The sequence below is a fragment of the Panthera tigris genome, chromosome B3 (genome assembly GCF_018350195.1).
Source record: "Panthera tigris isolate Pti1 chromosome B3, P.tigris_Pti1_mat1.1, whole genome shotgun sequence".
Taxonomy (NCBI): Eukaryota; Metazoa; Chordata; class Mammalia; order Carnivora; family Felidae; genus Panthera; species Panthera tigris.
In genome coordinates this window covers 112,526,990-112,543,554 of record NC_056665.1, presented here as the reverse complement: position 1 = coordinate 112,543,554, position 16,565 = coordinate 112,526,990, and the positions used below count along the sequence as shown (strand labels likewise).

At 38.2% G+C, this 16,565-nt stretch overlaps 2 protein-coding genes across 12 annotated transcripts in view; both read right to left on the bottom strand.

Moving 5' to 3' along the window:
- The window catches only part of FAM71D (family with sequence similarity 71 member D), a 34,607-nt gene extending 32,622 nt beyond the window's left edge, over positions 1 to 1,985 (bottom strand). For 5 of the 9 annotated variants that reach the window (XR_006218934.1, XR_006218935.1, XR_006218933.1 and 2 more), the window contains exon 1: positions 1,827 to 1,984. The gene's annotated coding sequence lies outside the window, so the exon portion shown is untranslated. Of the gene's footprint in view, positions 1 to 1,826 lie in introns of all 9 variants that reach the window. The other 4 variants (XM_042989936.1, XM_042989935.1, XM_042989937.1 and 1 more) reach the window with 1 other exon arrangement.
- A 7,187-nt stretch (positions 1,986 to 9,172) lies between these two features.
- The window catches only part of GPHN (gephyrin), a 632,007-nt gene continuing 624,614 nt past the window's right edge, over positions 9,173 to 16,565 (bottom strand). For all 3 annotated transcript variants that reach the window (XM_042989931.1, XM_042989933.1, XM_042989932.1), the window contains 2 exons: positions 11,269 to 11,365; positions 9,173 to 10,168 (listed from right to left, as the gene is read on the bottom strand). In XM_042989931.1, the coding sequence (XP_042845865.1) occupies positions 10,035 to 10,168; positions 11,269 to 11,365 (231 nt within the window). In that variant the 3' untranslated portion in view covers positions 9,173 to 10,034. The remainder of the gene's footprint in view (positions 10,169 to 11,268; positions 11,366 to 16,565) is intronic.

Genomic DNA, 16,565 nt, shown 5'->3' with positions numbered 1-16,565 from the left:
TTTCTTTTAATTAGTGCCCCCCCCCCCATCCTCTTTTCTCTCTTTTGGCTTTAACCGGATGAAGATTAATTCAGGAGATAGTTACAAAAGGTTGCGTTTTTCTGGAGAATTACAATATGACTGTCATTTGAAAAAGCATTGTTGGCTACTTTAGTAAAAAGAAAAGGTAGAGAGATTCCATATTAAATTGGATTACAAATCAGAAACCAATGCCAGCAGTTTAATGGGGACATGAAACACAGAGAGGCAATGAGCTGTATATATTTCAGGGATGGAACTTCAGCTTTGCTCCAGACTTCCCATGACATCACCAGACTTCCTTCTCTGGGTAATGTTTCAAGATGACCAAGGCCCTATTAGGGCTAAGAATAGTGTGGATATGAAGTATATTCACCTGTGGGCGGTGGTGGAATGTCTTGATTTTCCCAGGAATGAATGAAGTCACTGTGAATTTTGTGGACTGGTGACAGTTTGACTTTAATGGAAATTGGGAAAGGGAGGGAGCAGGAGTCTGGGAGCCAACATGGAAATGTTTTCAGGGCCTTTTCTGATCACTTAATTTGGAAGGGTGTCTATAATTGTTTGCTATTTACCATTCCCATTTGATCTTTTCCCACTGGTAGTCTATTATAAAAAATTTTCCAACCTATAGCAAAGTTTTAAGAATTCTATAGTGAGAGGCGCCTGGGTGGCACAGTCGGTTGAGTGTCCCAACTTCGGCTCAGGTCATGATCTCATGGTTCTTTAGTTCAAGCCCTGAGTCGGGCTCGCTGCTGTCAGTGCAGAGCCTGCTTCAGATCCTCTGTCTCCCTCCTCTCTGCACCTCCCCTGCTCATGCTCTCTCTCTGGCTCTCTCAAGAATAAACAAAACCAAACAAAAAGAATTCTATAGTGAACGCCCTTATACTGACCACCTAGATTATCTTGCCTTTTCTTCTGTGTGCGTTATTTCTCATCTGTAATTACATAAAAGCTCTTAAATGGCAGTGTTTACCCATTACTTGTTCTCTGGGGTACTTGTGCTTTCAGGTTGGTTCTTCATAGCACTTTGAAGCATAACATCTCCTTAGACAGTTTTTTTTTTAAACATTCTTAACACACTAGTAAACATAGTTTTAGGATTGCTGCATCACAATTCTATGTTGCAGTTCTGGTCACACCTTTGAGAAGGTTGGACTGTTGTGGACCCCATTCTCCCCATGGGGCCCCCAGCTAATCGTTCAGCTTTGAACAGGAAAGCCCTGTATTCTGGATCTTCTCTCCCATTTGAATAATGAAAAGTGACTGTCTTTCCAAAAGTTCATTCAATTCTCACTCAATGAAAGAAAATTGGGGTAATGGTTTGGAAAACCAAAATTAATTAATTAATTAATTTCAAAGTTTATTTATTTATTTTGAGAGAGACAGAGCAAGTGGGGGAGGGGCAGAGAGAGAATCCCAAGCAGGCTCCGTACTGTCAGCACAGAGCCCCACGCAGGGCTTGAACTCACGAAGCCGTGAGATCATGACCTGAGCCGAAACCAAGAGTGGGACACTTAATAGACTGAGCTACCCAGGCGGCCCAGAAAACCAAAATTTAAAAACAATTAGAAAACTTGCTTTCATTTTAACGCAAATTCTCAATGAAATTATTTTTAAGAAATATTCAGTAGCTAGAGTTAAGTCTCTGAGCTTTCCTACTGTTCTGGTTGCAGTATAAGACATGAAACTAGAAGGAAAAGAGGAAGATGGAAAGAAAATAGACATTTTTGCCCTTGAAGTACTTGAATTCATTCAAGTACTATCCATTTCCTTCTTCCTCAGGTTCGCACTGAAATTGTACTTACGTAGATGTGAGGCTGAAATAGATCTCTGGAGATCTCTTGGATGTCTAGTAGCAGAATAGTCTCCAAACAGCAGGTTTCCAACTCTTTTCACATTTCTTTGTCAGAAGGTGTTTATGTCTACCAGGCAGGCAACTAACCACTTAGTAAAGAAGCAGAGGAGGCCAGGCTGCTCTGGGCATTGTTCTATTGCTCCTGCATCACAATGTGTTGACACAGTCTCTGAAGTAAGAGAAGAGCCCTGGGAAGGAGCAGCCCTGAACGTCAGCCGCTGAGATCAAGTGTGGCCAGCATTCCCACTGGCAGCTGGGGAGCGGTACTTCTGGTTGTCTGTGAAGTTTACAGAGGCTTCTTTGGAGAAAAAAGTCAACTTAGCAGTAGAATCACCATGGAAAAGATACCATGCTGAGAAAGTTGAAGACGCTTTATACTGTTTACCATTCAATTGATAATTCATCAATTTCCTTACATCCCAATTTGCTGAAACTTCAACATAGTTAAATCACTTTGAGCTTCTGTAAAGAAAAGCTTCAAAAGAATGTAGCATTCTTAGAGGGCAGAGGCGTCTTCATGCTTCCAGCGTCTGGTGTATTCTAGACATATCGGGCTCTGCACATAGGTGGAGCCTGCTTGGGATTCTCTCCCTCCCTCTCTCTCTGCTCCTCCCCCACCGTGCTGTCTCTATCTCAAAATAAAGAAACATTAAAAAAAAAAAAAAAAAGAGTTCCCAATTAAAAAAAAAAAGGCATCAGTTCTGGTGATAGCTCTCCACATGTAACTGGTTCAGTCTGCAGACAAGGGCAGTCTCTCCACGCACAGACTCAAAGGGCTTCCTGTTACCTTTGCTTTGGATACTCCTTTTCCTGTCTTCTATCCTGAATGTCCTCTTCCGGTTGGAAAACTCTTCCTGTAGTCATATGAGTACTATGGACTAGATTTCTAGTCACCTATTTCTTCATTCAGCCCAGTTATTGAATGATCACCACTTGCCATGTTCCTGTTCTTCCTGCCTCAGGGCCAGGAAACATTTTTCAATAAATATGATCTCATCTTTTTCCAGGTCCATGTTAATTCTGATAAAAGTCTTTGGTATTATCTCACTTCCATTTTTTTTTTTTTTTTTTTTTTTTTGGCTATTGGTATATTAAAAAGTGAAGAATAGCAAAAGAGGGAAATAATCATGGAATATTTTAAACATTTACCTTTAAAATATTAATGTTTTTAAAACATGCATAGAATATAAAACCATATGTGTAACTTCGTTTGGAGATGATGCCACAAGTCAGCATTTGAGGTGCTTTGTCAAAGTGAGGTCCATGACCAATTAGCTTCTGTCCTTGTCCCTTCATGAGATGTGTTCACTAACTCATACCTTTATGGGCTCTTCTCTGTTGCATGTTCTAAGCTTGGGATATGAAATTTTCCTGTCAGGTTCTGGCTCTGGCCCCCTGCTGAGTGCTATATAAGGTCAATTCTGTTGGTCTGTTCAGTAATGAGTACCTACCACTTACAGGGCACCATGCATGCTGGGGTTACAAAGAGGAACATCTTTGCCCTCAAGGAACTTACCATCAACTGGGGGAGGGGCCATATAAGCAGACTATTCCAATGAGATTCAGTGATAAATAGGAGCATAGGTGAGGGGCACTTAGTCTAGTTTGGAGATTTAAGGAAGGGTTCCTGGAGGAGTTAATGCCCAAACTAAGCCTTGAAAGAGTAGCCATCCTGTGCAAAGGCACTGAGGCATAAAATGACATGGTTTGAAGGGGTAACTGCAAATTGTCTGGTGTTACATAAAGTTGGAGGGGGGAAAAGTGAAATTGGAGGAGGCAGGGGCTGGGTTCCGGAAGGCTCTGAATGCCCTAACTGGGTTCTTGGACCTCATCTGCTGAAGTAGTTTTCAAACGAAGAGTCTTAGCCTGAGGATATTTGTGTTCTGGATTGATCACTCTAGCAGCAGTGTGAAGGCTGGATATGGGGAGGGCAGTTCTTGGGGCAGAGGAAAGACCGAGGTAGTAGCAGTGAGAATAGAAAAGAGAGGGTTACTTCATAACTATTGGTAGAGTTGACAGAATGTGGTGACGAATTGGACGTGGGGAGTGAGAAGAAGGAATGACTCAGAGGTTTCTGGTTGGGAAACTGGGTAGACCAGAAATCAAAATGCAGACAGAGGAACAGGCTAGAAGGTAGAGAATGAGTTCCTTGTTTGCAAGAATCCTTGTCAAGTATGGTGCCTTGTATTCAATGGGTATTTAGCAAATAATAGACTTTTTTTTTTTTCCCACCTAAACCTTTAGCGGCTTCCCAATGCTCTTAGCAGATTTGCATTATAAGGTGTGTGTGTATTTAGTATTACACCCAACAGCCTGCATATTTGTGGGCATGATCTGGCTCCATCCTGGCCTCAGTTCCCTCGAATTATATCTCAGACTACACTCCCATCCCTCATCATACTCTGACTCCTTTCTGATGTTGTATTCTTTAAGCCCTTTCCTCTGAAATGCTATTCTCTTAATTATTAACATGTGGGGCTTATTTTCATTCTTTAGATCTGAGCTCAAAAGTCACTTGTTTAGAGAACCCTTCTCCATCACTTGACCAGTGATCGTCTCTCAGCTCCAAATCTACCATTGCATTCTGCACTGTGGTGCTGGGGCTGGAACTCTGCAGTTTTTTGCCAGCTGGCTTCCTGTTAGGTTCAGTAAGAGGCTGCATTAGACTGCAGGGAGCTTGGAAAGCAGAGGGAAGGAAGAAGGAACTGGTGGTCCTTCCTGTTTCCTGCTTGTTTCTGTCAGTGTCGCCCTGGCAACAGCAACCGGTTCTAGCCTCCGTTTTTCCCCCCAACTCAGAATAAGCAGCTGGGCAGTGCCCACTCCTTAAAAGGTTGAGTCCTAGCTCCAAAGGCTCTGACTTCTGAGCTTCTAGATTCTGATTACTCTAAACTCTTCCTCCTGCCACTCAGACCCAGTTGTGATAGTTGCTTCCTGTAGTTATTCCTCTGACATCTTAATGTTTCCTTTGCGCTTTTCCAGGTCTCTAACACCTATTTAACTTATTCCTACATTAAAGTTTCATAGTGTGATTTCTCCCTTTTTTATTAATGGCTGCACCCTGACACAGCCACCAAATATGATTTAGGCCTCTACCCAGTTAATCTCTAACATATTGGATTTTCTTCATAGACTTTTCATAATCTGTATTTCAAATAATTTTTTTTCTTTCTCAAAATCTATCTCCTCTACTTGGATGTCAGAGTCTTTGTCTCACTCATCACTGTATCCTCAGTGCCAAGCATGGAGGCTGGAACACTGCAGGGACTTAATAAAGCCTTGCTAAATAAATTACTGAGTTATTGCAAAAGTACTACAGGAGAAATATTGGTAACTGACCATACAAAATGGCTAAAATCAAGCAACTCTTTAGCCTTTTGTCTCTAGGCCAAGTTATTGATGAACATTGTAACAATGTAGTTCTCTGTTAGAGTCCCGCTTAATGCTTGTTATAAGCATGTTAGAATGCAATGCATTATTTAATTCAGATCCATCATCATTGGTATAACAAGATGCATAGTTTATTTGATTTGAATTTTGTACTTACACAAATGTCCACTTTCTATATTTGGGAATGATAAAGACTTACCTTATTATATAGAGTTTCATGAAGATCAGGAATTGGTTGTGGGTCAGATCCACAAAGTTTTCTCATTAGCAAATAATTTAAAAAATGAAAGCCATCCGAAGAATCCACTTGTTGTACATGCAACATCACTTAATAGCATTTACTTGGTGCACTTAATGTGCTTATGTTCTTTTTCTCATTGTGTGATATAGTTTGAGACAACTAAAACATAGAACCAAAAAAGTAGGTTAAAAAAGAACTGCTTGACTTCCATATAGTTATAAGCAAGAATCTGAAGACATCATCTATAGTCTTTTATTTAAGTATCAACTAAGACAAAAAAGGGTAACACATCATACATGTGCAATTCTAAAATAACTTAGATCAAATAAATGCAAATAGATTAAATGACATTGATTCCCACTGTGCCACTGTGCCCTGAAATGTAGAACCATTTCATTGAATCTTAAATTTTAAATTAAATTTCCCTTGTATCTACTTCAAATACACTCATTTTTTTCCCCTCTTTTCTAACTCAGAAGGAAAAAATGTTCCATTTCTACTCCAGGTTAATTGGACCCCAAGCATCCTTAAATCCAGCCCTTTCTTCCTTTTCTTTCTCCATCTGGAACCTTACTTTTGCATTTTTAATATGCTCGCTATTGTTTTCCTCCTTTCTCAAAACTCACAAACAAAAATCTTTCTTCCGCCTGGTTATCAGTTCAAGCTACCATCCAAGTATCTATCTTTTCTCATGTACAAATTCCAAATAATTCATATTCACAGTGCCTATTTTGCAATCTGGCTTTTGTCCTCAACCCACTATTCAAATTGCACTCTTGCAGCTCACAAATGATTGCCTAATCAGCAAATCTTTTTGAGCCTTCATGCTTGACATTTTTGTTTTTGACAGTTGATTATCCTTCCTTCTTGAAACTCTCCTTGGTTTTTGGGATACTGCACTACTTGGTTCCTTCTCTTCAGCAAACTGCTCTTTTTTTCATTCCACTCATGGTCTTTTCCGTCCAACTCTTTAAACAAGGAGCTCCTCAAGGCCCTATCCTCTTCTCCTGTTAATCTTTCCCAACCACCCTTATGTTTCAAATACCACTGCCATGTGAACGATCCCCAAGATTACACCCAGACAGTATCTCTTTTGTGAACTCCTAACCTATGCTTTCAAACGCCAACAGGACATATCTACCTTAGTATTCCTCTACCATCTCAAATACGTATCCAAACTCATCATCTCCTCCCAAAAATTCTTCTTCTTTTTGCTAATGGTTTAACATTTTCTCAGCCAAGATGTAGGACTTTGATTCATCTCTTACTCCTACTAACTTCCCTTCCAAAACTTGAGATCAGTAACAAAATTCTTTCCATTCTTTATGTTCAGAGGTACATTGATCTGTTGTGATCTCCCCATCACCATCACTTCCACCACTAAGGTTAAGGCTGTCATTACCCCTCACCACCAGATCACTTCTTAACTGGTGTCTCATTCCAGTTTCTCCTCAATCCAATCTGTCCTCCTCAATGCTGCCAGGCCATTTTCCCTAAAAAGACAGTTCTGATCCGAACACTTCCCTGATCAGGAGTCTCTAACAGTTTGATTATCTCTAGAATAGATCTAGACTCCCTAACCTGGTTTTCAAGTTTTCAAGAACTTCATAGTTTGGCCTCAAACATGTACTTTTTTTGGTCTTACAAATGTATCAATTTTGTTTCTGTAACTTGGTGTTTAAGAGTATGGACTCTGGGGACACCTGGGTGGCTCAGTTGGTTAAGTGTTAAATTCTTGATTTTGGCTCAGGTCATGATCCCAGGGTGTGAGATGGAGCCCAGCATCGAGTTCCAGGCTGGGCGTGGAGCCTGCTTAAGATTCTCTCTCTCTCTCTCTCTCTCTCTCTCTCTCTCTCTTTTTCTCTCTCTCTCTCAAAAAAAAAAAAGAAAGAAAGAAAGAAAAAGAAAAAGAAAAAAAAAAGAGAGTATGGACTCTGAAGGCAGATTGCTAAGTTCAAATCCTAGCTCTTTCTCTAACTAGTTATGTGACCTTGGACAAGTTTCTTAACTTCTTTGTGCCTCAGTTTCCTCATCTATAAATAGAAATAATAAATAATAACACTAATTCTGTTGTTGTGAAAATTAAACATATGAAAAGTGCTTAGAAATTTTGCCTGGCATATAGTAAGTTCTGTATTACGTGTTTCACTGAACAAATATTTACTGATATTTACACATGTGTATATATGTCAGGAACTCTTCTAAGGACCTGGGGATAATACCAGTGAACAAAATAAACAAAAATCTTTGCCCTGTGGAACTTCCATTCTATAATAAAAATGATTATTATCAATTGTCCATAATTCTATTTCTGCAATACCTTTCCTCTTGCATCATCATCATCATTAAAATTCTACCCTTCCTTCAAGATCCACCAAAATGCCACCCTGCCCCTTGAAATGTTAACCTTGTATGAGGTTCTCATTTGAACTCCTCCAATTCTTTAAATCTGAATTATAGCATTTATCACATTTATCACATATATTATCAAATATCAACCATATTAAATCTTATAGTTCCTTGTACGGTTTTGTTATTTCCCTTGATGCAGTATAGTGTCAGCTGTTATTCCTTTCATCCTTGTAAATAGTAGCAGGATGTACCTTGTACCCAAGCATATAGTAGATGCTCAATGAATGAATGAATGTAGGCAAAGAATACTTTACATGATCTTTCACTTAACTTCTAGTGATTAATCTTATGTTCTTTAACTGAAAATATAAAAGATTTAAAACATAGATCATTTTATTTTCAACTCGGGAAATATCAGATATCAGTATCAAATTTTCCTTGTTTACTACTTGGCTTTATTCACCATCATCATTTGGGACCTTATTCACTAGTAGCCCAATTTCTGTTGTTTGCTTTGCTATGTATACCCTACAGGATATTTAATGTCCCTTGTTATCACCAGTTAGAAAGTGCCTTTAAGTTTTTACTACAGGAGCCAAGTGGATAAAGTATATTTTATTTGTATATTTTCCATGTGTAGCACAGAATTTTCCCATTTCTCACTTCCTTCCTAACATGAAAAAATTTCCAGTTACTCATCTGCAATACTGTGGTTCATTAGTTCTTGTTTTTCCTCCATTCCAAATAACTGTAGATGTCTAAAATTTGTTTTTATTGCATCTCTAATAAGAAATTAGTTTCTTTTCCTCAGTATCAAATTTCTTCCCTCCAAATTTGCTTGCTATTCTCTATCCATGACTGGAAAGACCAGACTGACTATAGGTTGTCTTGTACTTTCTAATTTGTATTTTCACAATGCTGTAGATCACAACGCTATATAATAAAATGCAGAATATATTTTTAAAAAAGTTTTTTAATGTTTACTTATTTTTGAGAGAGAGAGAGAGAGCATGAACAGGGGAGGGGTGGAGAGAGGGAGACACAGTATCCGAAGCAGGCTCCAGCCTCAAAGCTGTCAGCACAGAGCCTGAGGTGGGGCGCAAACCCACGAACCGTGAGATCATGACCTGAGCTGAAGTCAGATGTTTAACAGACCGAGCCACCCAGGCTCCCCAGAATATATTATACTACATTTCAATCACCTTTACACCACTTACCCTTGCCACATTATCTTAACTATTCCTTTTATCCAAGCAGAATCCCATCAGAATGGCATGACAATCTTCTGTTTTTTAATAACACGCCAACACAATAGATTTTTAAATAATGATCAAGGATTTTTTTTATTCATTAAGTTTCAGTATCATTACAGAAAATGTTATGGTACAGAGTTGTTTAACATTATTTTTTCTTTGCTCTTGATTTCCACATGAATGCTGGTAACACTAATATCTGTACAAGATCAGTCTTTGATTTTATTTTTTGTTCTGTACAATTTTAAATGTATTGGTTAAAAAGGCTGTCAGCACTTAAGGAAGCATTTTTCCCCCAGTTTGTTTATTCAAATAAAAGGTATCCAGTTACCGCCCCAGAGTACTGTGCCATGAGGCTACCGGGGTGAGGCGCCTCCCGGGCGCTCTGCAGGTGAGGGTGCTCCCTGCAGCAGGGCTGGGCCTCCACCCGGTCACTCTTCTGTTGGCACTGTGCACATAAACACGATACATGATAAAGAACAAGCAAAAGCTCTCTGAAAAGCGGTTATGAAGCATACTAAGAAGGGAAATCCAAGTGTTGCCTACGCTAGTATAAATAAGCAGACAGCCTTGATTAAGAGCATAATTAGTTGTATTTTAAAGATGAGAAAAACACAAGTTCTGCAGGCACCTACTGCTGTCTACTAAAAGCTATCGCTATCAGACCTAGCATTGAACACACAAAGCAATTTGCAAGAAAGAAAAAATTTGCTTTGATATAATCAGAATAGAGTTGTCTGTTAAGATTTATTTTTAGGTGTTTTTTCTTTAAAAGGTATTTAAATTCTTTTGAAATATAGTTCAAGATGTTGACTATACAGATCAACTTTTATCCAGATCAGAAAAACTAGCTGTGCCGTTGCATATTACAGGATACAGTCAATGATATGTGGACATGCATCAAAGCTTTCTCCCTCTGGGACCATCATAGCCGTCCAATGACCATGACATCCACCACCTCGCCCTTGTGGAGTTCCACGTACTGCTCTGTCTTTGGAGGTAGCATCAACAAGCCATTGGCGCTGCGCATGCTCATCAGACGGCTGCTCATTTGATTACCTAGAAAGAAATATCTCATTACAGCAGCATAAGCAGCACACTGTGTACATTTGGAGCCCTTGCGGTTCTTTTCAAAATAAACACCCATGAACAGAAACACAGGTCTTCAAGAGGAAGAGAGAAGATCGGACTTCCCAGTCCCTTTTCCAGGTGGCCTTGCTACTGTATCCTACTACCTTCTCACTAAACTCTAAAAATAAACAGTAGAAATTATTGCCTAAAAAGAATAAAATAGGATTTTATAGCATTATGCAAAACGCCATAGAATTTCTCAGTTCAGGCTAAAAAATGTTATGTGTGTCTGAAAAGAGAGGCTTTTAAAACTTATTTAAAACAAGATAATAATAGCAGTGGCTACCACTTTTTTTTAGTATTTATTAAGTACCAGACAGTGTGGTGGGCATTTTACTTAACTATCTTATTTAATTTGCACAAGACTCAAAAGAGGTTAGGTAATTTGCCTACAGTCCTACTAACTAGTTGGTGGCCAATTTGAATGTAAGTCTGGGGGAGACACTGCCTATGTACTTATTCCCTCTGTTAACTGATGTTTGCACTTGATAGGACCTTTGTTTAGAGGGTAATACAGTTTTCTGGAGACACATCAGAAGTTATATAACTATGACTAGAATACTTGGGGATAAAAGTTTAAAGTCTAGAGGCGGTAACTATAGAATACTTGAGTTATCAATATTGATTTCTCAGTGCTTAAAATTTACCAATATTTAAGGTATAGTAGAGGCTACAGAGAATCACATTATAATTGAACTTTAATCTCACATTTCAGAGTAGCATAGTCATAGTACAACCAAAGTTGTGCTCAGAATTTAGAGGTTGAACAAATAGACAAAAATCTTCCATAATTCTAAATTTGTGTTTATCTAGAAAATATGGCTCCATGGAATAAGTAAAATTTTGTTTTTACTCTTATTTTCTTCTTATGCTATACTGTTAGGGAATAATTTAACTCATCTAATCTTTCAAAAAGGAAAATGTACAACAATTACTAAATTAGGTGTACCCAAGGAGGGGGTTATGCATAAATTTTGTGTTTTAATGGGATACATGGATAGACATACCCACAGGTGTGAATGACTAACCTGTGCTCTGTGCCCAAGGCAGTGGTTCTTGGTGATGCCAAGTCAATATACAGCGATGGTATTCTGGGCGAGGATCCAGTTTTACATCACATGAAAGCTATAGAATATAGAGTAAATGAAAACAAACTTGATCACCTGATCATCCCTTAAAACTACAGGGTGGTGGAAATTGTGCAAAGAATAAAGTAGACATGGAAAATATCTTGGCGTTCTGCTGTTCCCACCTCTACCACCTTATGTTCTTAATACAGAAGTCCAGAAGTTGGGTTGTTCCAGTGAAAAGAGAAGACTAAGAAGTTGGTATTCACAGTGGGGAAAAGGGCAGATGAAAAAGAGAAGGTCTATTTTTGAAGTCTAATTTTATGGGTTGATAGCACAGGTACCTCTGACCTATGAATTGAGAAATCAAAGCAGATATTTTACCACCGAAAATAAAAGAAATAGACCTAAAGAAACAAGCTCAATATCTATTTATATGTATGTCCATCCATCCATCCATCCATCCGTCCATCCATCCACCCGTCTGTCCATCTAATAAATATTTACTGACGCACTCTTCAGCTACCAATTCATAGACCTATCTTTAACATAAAAGGGATACTTTCTTTTACTCCTGAATATTCCCCATGTCCCAATACTGACCATACAATCTCTTTCAGGCAAATAAAAGTAGTCTCTACTAAAAGTTATACCATTTTTGTTTAGCCACATCACTGGTAATAAAAGAATTATGGAATGGCATCTTTCATATCTTTCCATTAAGGATGAAAACCTTTCTAATATAGCAACTTCAGTTTACACATGCAATGTAGAATGACTAATCAACCTTTAACCTAGAGCCATTAAAAAAATCTATTTCATTAAATTCATCCTGAAATCTGATAAATCAAAGTGATAATGTCTTGGTAGTAGGTACCTAAGAGAGTACTCCTTGAACAAGTTTATATAGTGTATAATTATGGACGATAGCCTATCAAAGATTAGTTCAATTTTGGTGAATATAAGACTTGTTCCAGTGTATGAGAATTAACATTTTCCATTAGCACAATAATCATTGAAGTTACTCTACCTTAAAATGGAAGAGAAACCTTTTATTCAACTAGAACAGGTATTGCTTAGATCAAATGATTCAATTACAGCTTGAATATCCTAGAAATTTTTGTATTTTCATTTTCATTTGTTTCCATATATTTTTTAATTTCTTTTCTAATTGGCTGGTGGACCCATTCATTCTTTAGTAGGATGTTCTTTAACCTCCATGCTTTTGGAGGTTTTCCAGACTTTTTCCTGTGGTTGATTTCAAGTTTCATAGCATTGTGATCTGAAAGTGTGCATGGTATGATCTCAATTCTTTTATATTTATTGTGGGCTGTTTTGTGACCCAGTATGTGATCACAGGAAACCATCAAAACCCTAGAGGAGAAAGCAGGAAAAAACCTCTTTGACCTCAGCCACAGCAATTTCTTACTCAACACATCTCCAAAGGCAAGGGAATTAAAAGCAAAAATGAACTATTGGGACCTCATCAAGATAAAAAGCTTCTGCACTGTAAAGGAAATAATCAACAAAACAAAAAGGCAACCAACGGAATGGGAAAAGATATTTGCAAATGACATATCAGATAAAAGGCTAATATCTAAAATCTATAAAGAACTCACCAAACTCCACACCTGAAAAACAAATAATCCAGTGAAGAAATGGGCAGAAGACATGAATAGACACTTTCCCAAAGAAGACATCCAGATGGCCAACAGACACATGAAAAGATGCTCAACGTCACTCCTCATCAGGGAAATACAAATCAAAACCACACTGAGATACCACCTCACGCCGGTCAGAGTGGCTAAAATGAACAAATCAGGAGATTCTAGAAGCTGGCGAGGATGTGGAGAAACAGGGACCCTCCTGCACTGTTGGTGGGAATGCAAACTAGTACAGCCGCTCTGGAAAACAGTGTGGAGGTTCCTCAAAAAATTAAAAATTGATCTACCCTATGACCCAGAAATAGCACTGCTAGGAATTTATCCAAGGGATACAGGAGTGCTGATGCATAGGGGCACTTGTACCCCGATGCTTATAGCAGCACTTTCAACAGTAGCTAAATTATGGAAAGAGTCTAAATGTCCATCAACTGACGAATGGATAAAGAAGATGTGGTTTATATATACAATGGAATACTATTTGGCAATGAGAAAGAATGAAATCATGCCATTTGCAGCAATGTGGATGGAACTGGAGGGTATTATGCTAAGTGAAATAAGTCAGGCAGAGAAAGACAGATACCATATGTTTTCACTCATATGTGGATCCTGAGAAACTTAACAGAAGACCATGGGGGGAGGGGAAGGGGAAAAAAATAAAGTTACAGAGAGGTAGGGAGGCAAACTCTAAGAGACTCTTAAATACTGAGAACAAACTGAGGGTTGATGGGGAGCCAGGGGAGAGGGGAAAGTGGGTGATGGGCATTGAGGAGGGCACCTGTTGGGATGAGCACTGGGTGTTATAAGGAAATCAATTTGACAATAAATTATATTTAATAATAATAAAAAAGAATATCCTAGAAATTTTGATTCAGGTAAATCTATCACCAATCTATTCTGGTTACTCTGTTTTTTAAACATTCTAATTATTCACTCTGACAGTCTCTGCTTTTCCTTTGGAATCCAGAATAAAATTCAATGCTGAAGTGTTTTTCCTTGGCTAAATCATACTAAACTCTTTCAGTTGATATTGCTTATGTTTATACTCTATTTCATATCTACTGACGGGTAACTTGCCATTATTCCTGAATTATTGTGTGCTTAGCTGAGGGCAAAAATGTGTCTCTCTCTTTCAATCTGTGTATGGGGGTTCTCCAGAATTAAACTACAAGACTATTCCCGTGGCTGGGTTATTTGTTAGGTGTCTGAGCAGGTTTTCACCTGGCAAAGGCACTGATTGGCTCATGATAGTACGAGAGAACAAATACTAGAATGGGGTGATATCTGACCTCTGCCTTCTACTCCCAGGTGTACCATTAACTGGCATGCTATGTTAGGAAATTATTTTGCTTTTCTATACTTGTTTGTTTATCTACAAAATGGGGTTGTTTGTTTTAAAGGAAGAAATTTATGTTAATTTAAAGAACAAGAATCAATTGCATCAAATTGAGGTGAATACAATTTTTTTTGTAGCCTTACAAACAGCTGTTCCTTTTGCTGAGATGAAACCGACTAGATTTTTATGGTATTTTATGAAAATGCAGAATACTTTATTAACGAATATATTTAGCTGTACTGATATTATAGTTCTGGCATATTATATCACATAGCTTAAGAAATGACTTATTTACTATGAGTGTCAGTGCTTACATGAATGATGTACCATGAGGAAACACAAAACACATTTTTTTTGGGTGAAAAAGTTGATGCTTCACTTTTTAAAAAAAAAATGTTTGTTTATTTATTTATTTTGAAGGAGAGAGAGAGAGAGAGAGAGAGCGCATGAATGGGAGAGGTGCAGAGAGAGCAAGATAGAGACAGAGAATCCCAAGCAGACTCTGTGCTGTCAGTGCAGAACACAATGCGGGGCTTGATCCCATGATCCATGAGATCATGATCTGAGCCGAAATCAAGAGTCAGATGCTTAACTGACTGGGCTCCCAAGACACTCCTGATGTTTCACCTTTGAGGACTTCTATTCATTCAAAACTAGAGTGGGCTATGGACTAAGACTATTTCCTCTGTTTCTTTTCAAATATTTTTCTGACATGCAGTAGTCACCCAAGAGATAAAACTGGGGGCACCTGGGTGGCTCAGTAGGTTAAGTGACCCACTCTTGAATTCAGCTCAGGTCATGATCTCAGTTTGTGGGATCGAGCCCTGTGTTGGGCTCTGCAGTGACACCATGGAACCTGCTTGGGAGTCTCTCTCTCCTTCTCTCTCTGCCCCTTCCCTTTGCTTGTGTGCATGCGGTCTCTCTCTCTAAATAAATAAATAAACATTAAAAAAGAGGTAAAACTGTATTATGTGGTATAGTATCATATATGTTCTACATGTAAATGTCTAAGGGAGAAAATTAGAGGAAAAAAAAGGTCAAAAGAATGAGGAAATAAGCCACAAACTGGGAAAAAATATTTGTAAAAGACATCTGATGGATGTCTGCTTTCCAAATTATACAAAAAATTCTTAAAATTCATTAACAAACAACTCGATTAAAAAATGGGCAAAAGGCCTGAACAGATATCTCATCAAAGAAGATATACAGATGGCCAGTAAACATTGAAAGATATTCAACATCATATGTCATTAGGGAAGTGCAAACCAAAACAATGAAATATCATTACACACCTACCAAAGGTCAAAATGCAAAACTCTGGCCACACCAAATCCTGGTGAGAATGTGGAGGAATGGGAACTCTTAATCACTATTGGTGGGAATGCAAAATGGTACAGCAACTTTGGAAGATGGTTTGGCAGTTTCTTACCAAAATTAAACATACTCTTAGCATACAGTTCAGCAATCGTGCTCCTTGCTATTTACCCAAGTAAAGGGAAAATTTATGTCCATACAAAAACCTGCACATAGATGTCTGTATCAGCTTTATCCATAATTGCCAAAATCTGTAAATAATCAAGGTGTCCTTCAGTAGGTGGATTGACAAATAAATGGTGGTACACCAGTCAAGGAGGAAACTTATATGCCTATTACTAAGTGAAAGGAGTTAATCTCAAAAGGCTGCATGATTCTGGAAAAGATAAAACTATGGAGATAGTAAAAAGATCACGATTATAGCACAGAGGGAGGGATGAATAGGGAGAGCACAGAAACTACTCTGTATGAAAGGACAATGGTAGATACATGAAATTATACATTTGTCAAGACCCAATGAATATACAACACTAAGAGTGAATCCTTGATAACCTTGGGTGATAATGATGTGTCAGTTGGTTCATCAGTTGTAACAAATGTACCACTTTGGTGTAGATGTCAATAGCAGGAGAGGTTGTACATGTGTGAGGACAGTGGGTATATGGGAATTCTATGTACTCTCCATTTAATTTTGCGGTGAACCTAAATGAACTTAAACCTAAAAAAAAAATTATTAATAAAGAAAAGGTGAGAATATTTTGTTCTTCCTCTTTGTCCTGTCCATCTTATAGAGAAGTGACCTAAAAAATTTCTCAGGGTAAATAATTATTTGCAAATCCAGTGCAATAACGTTATTTCCAGAGCTGTCAACAAGGTATTAAAATGGCACAAAGAAGCTAAGTAGTCAACCCTTCTTAGGGACACCAAGAAAGGCTTCACAGGGATGT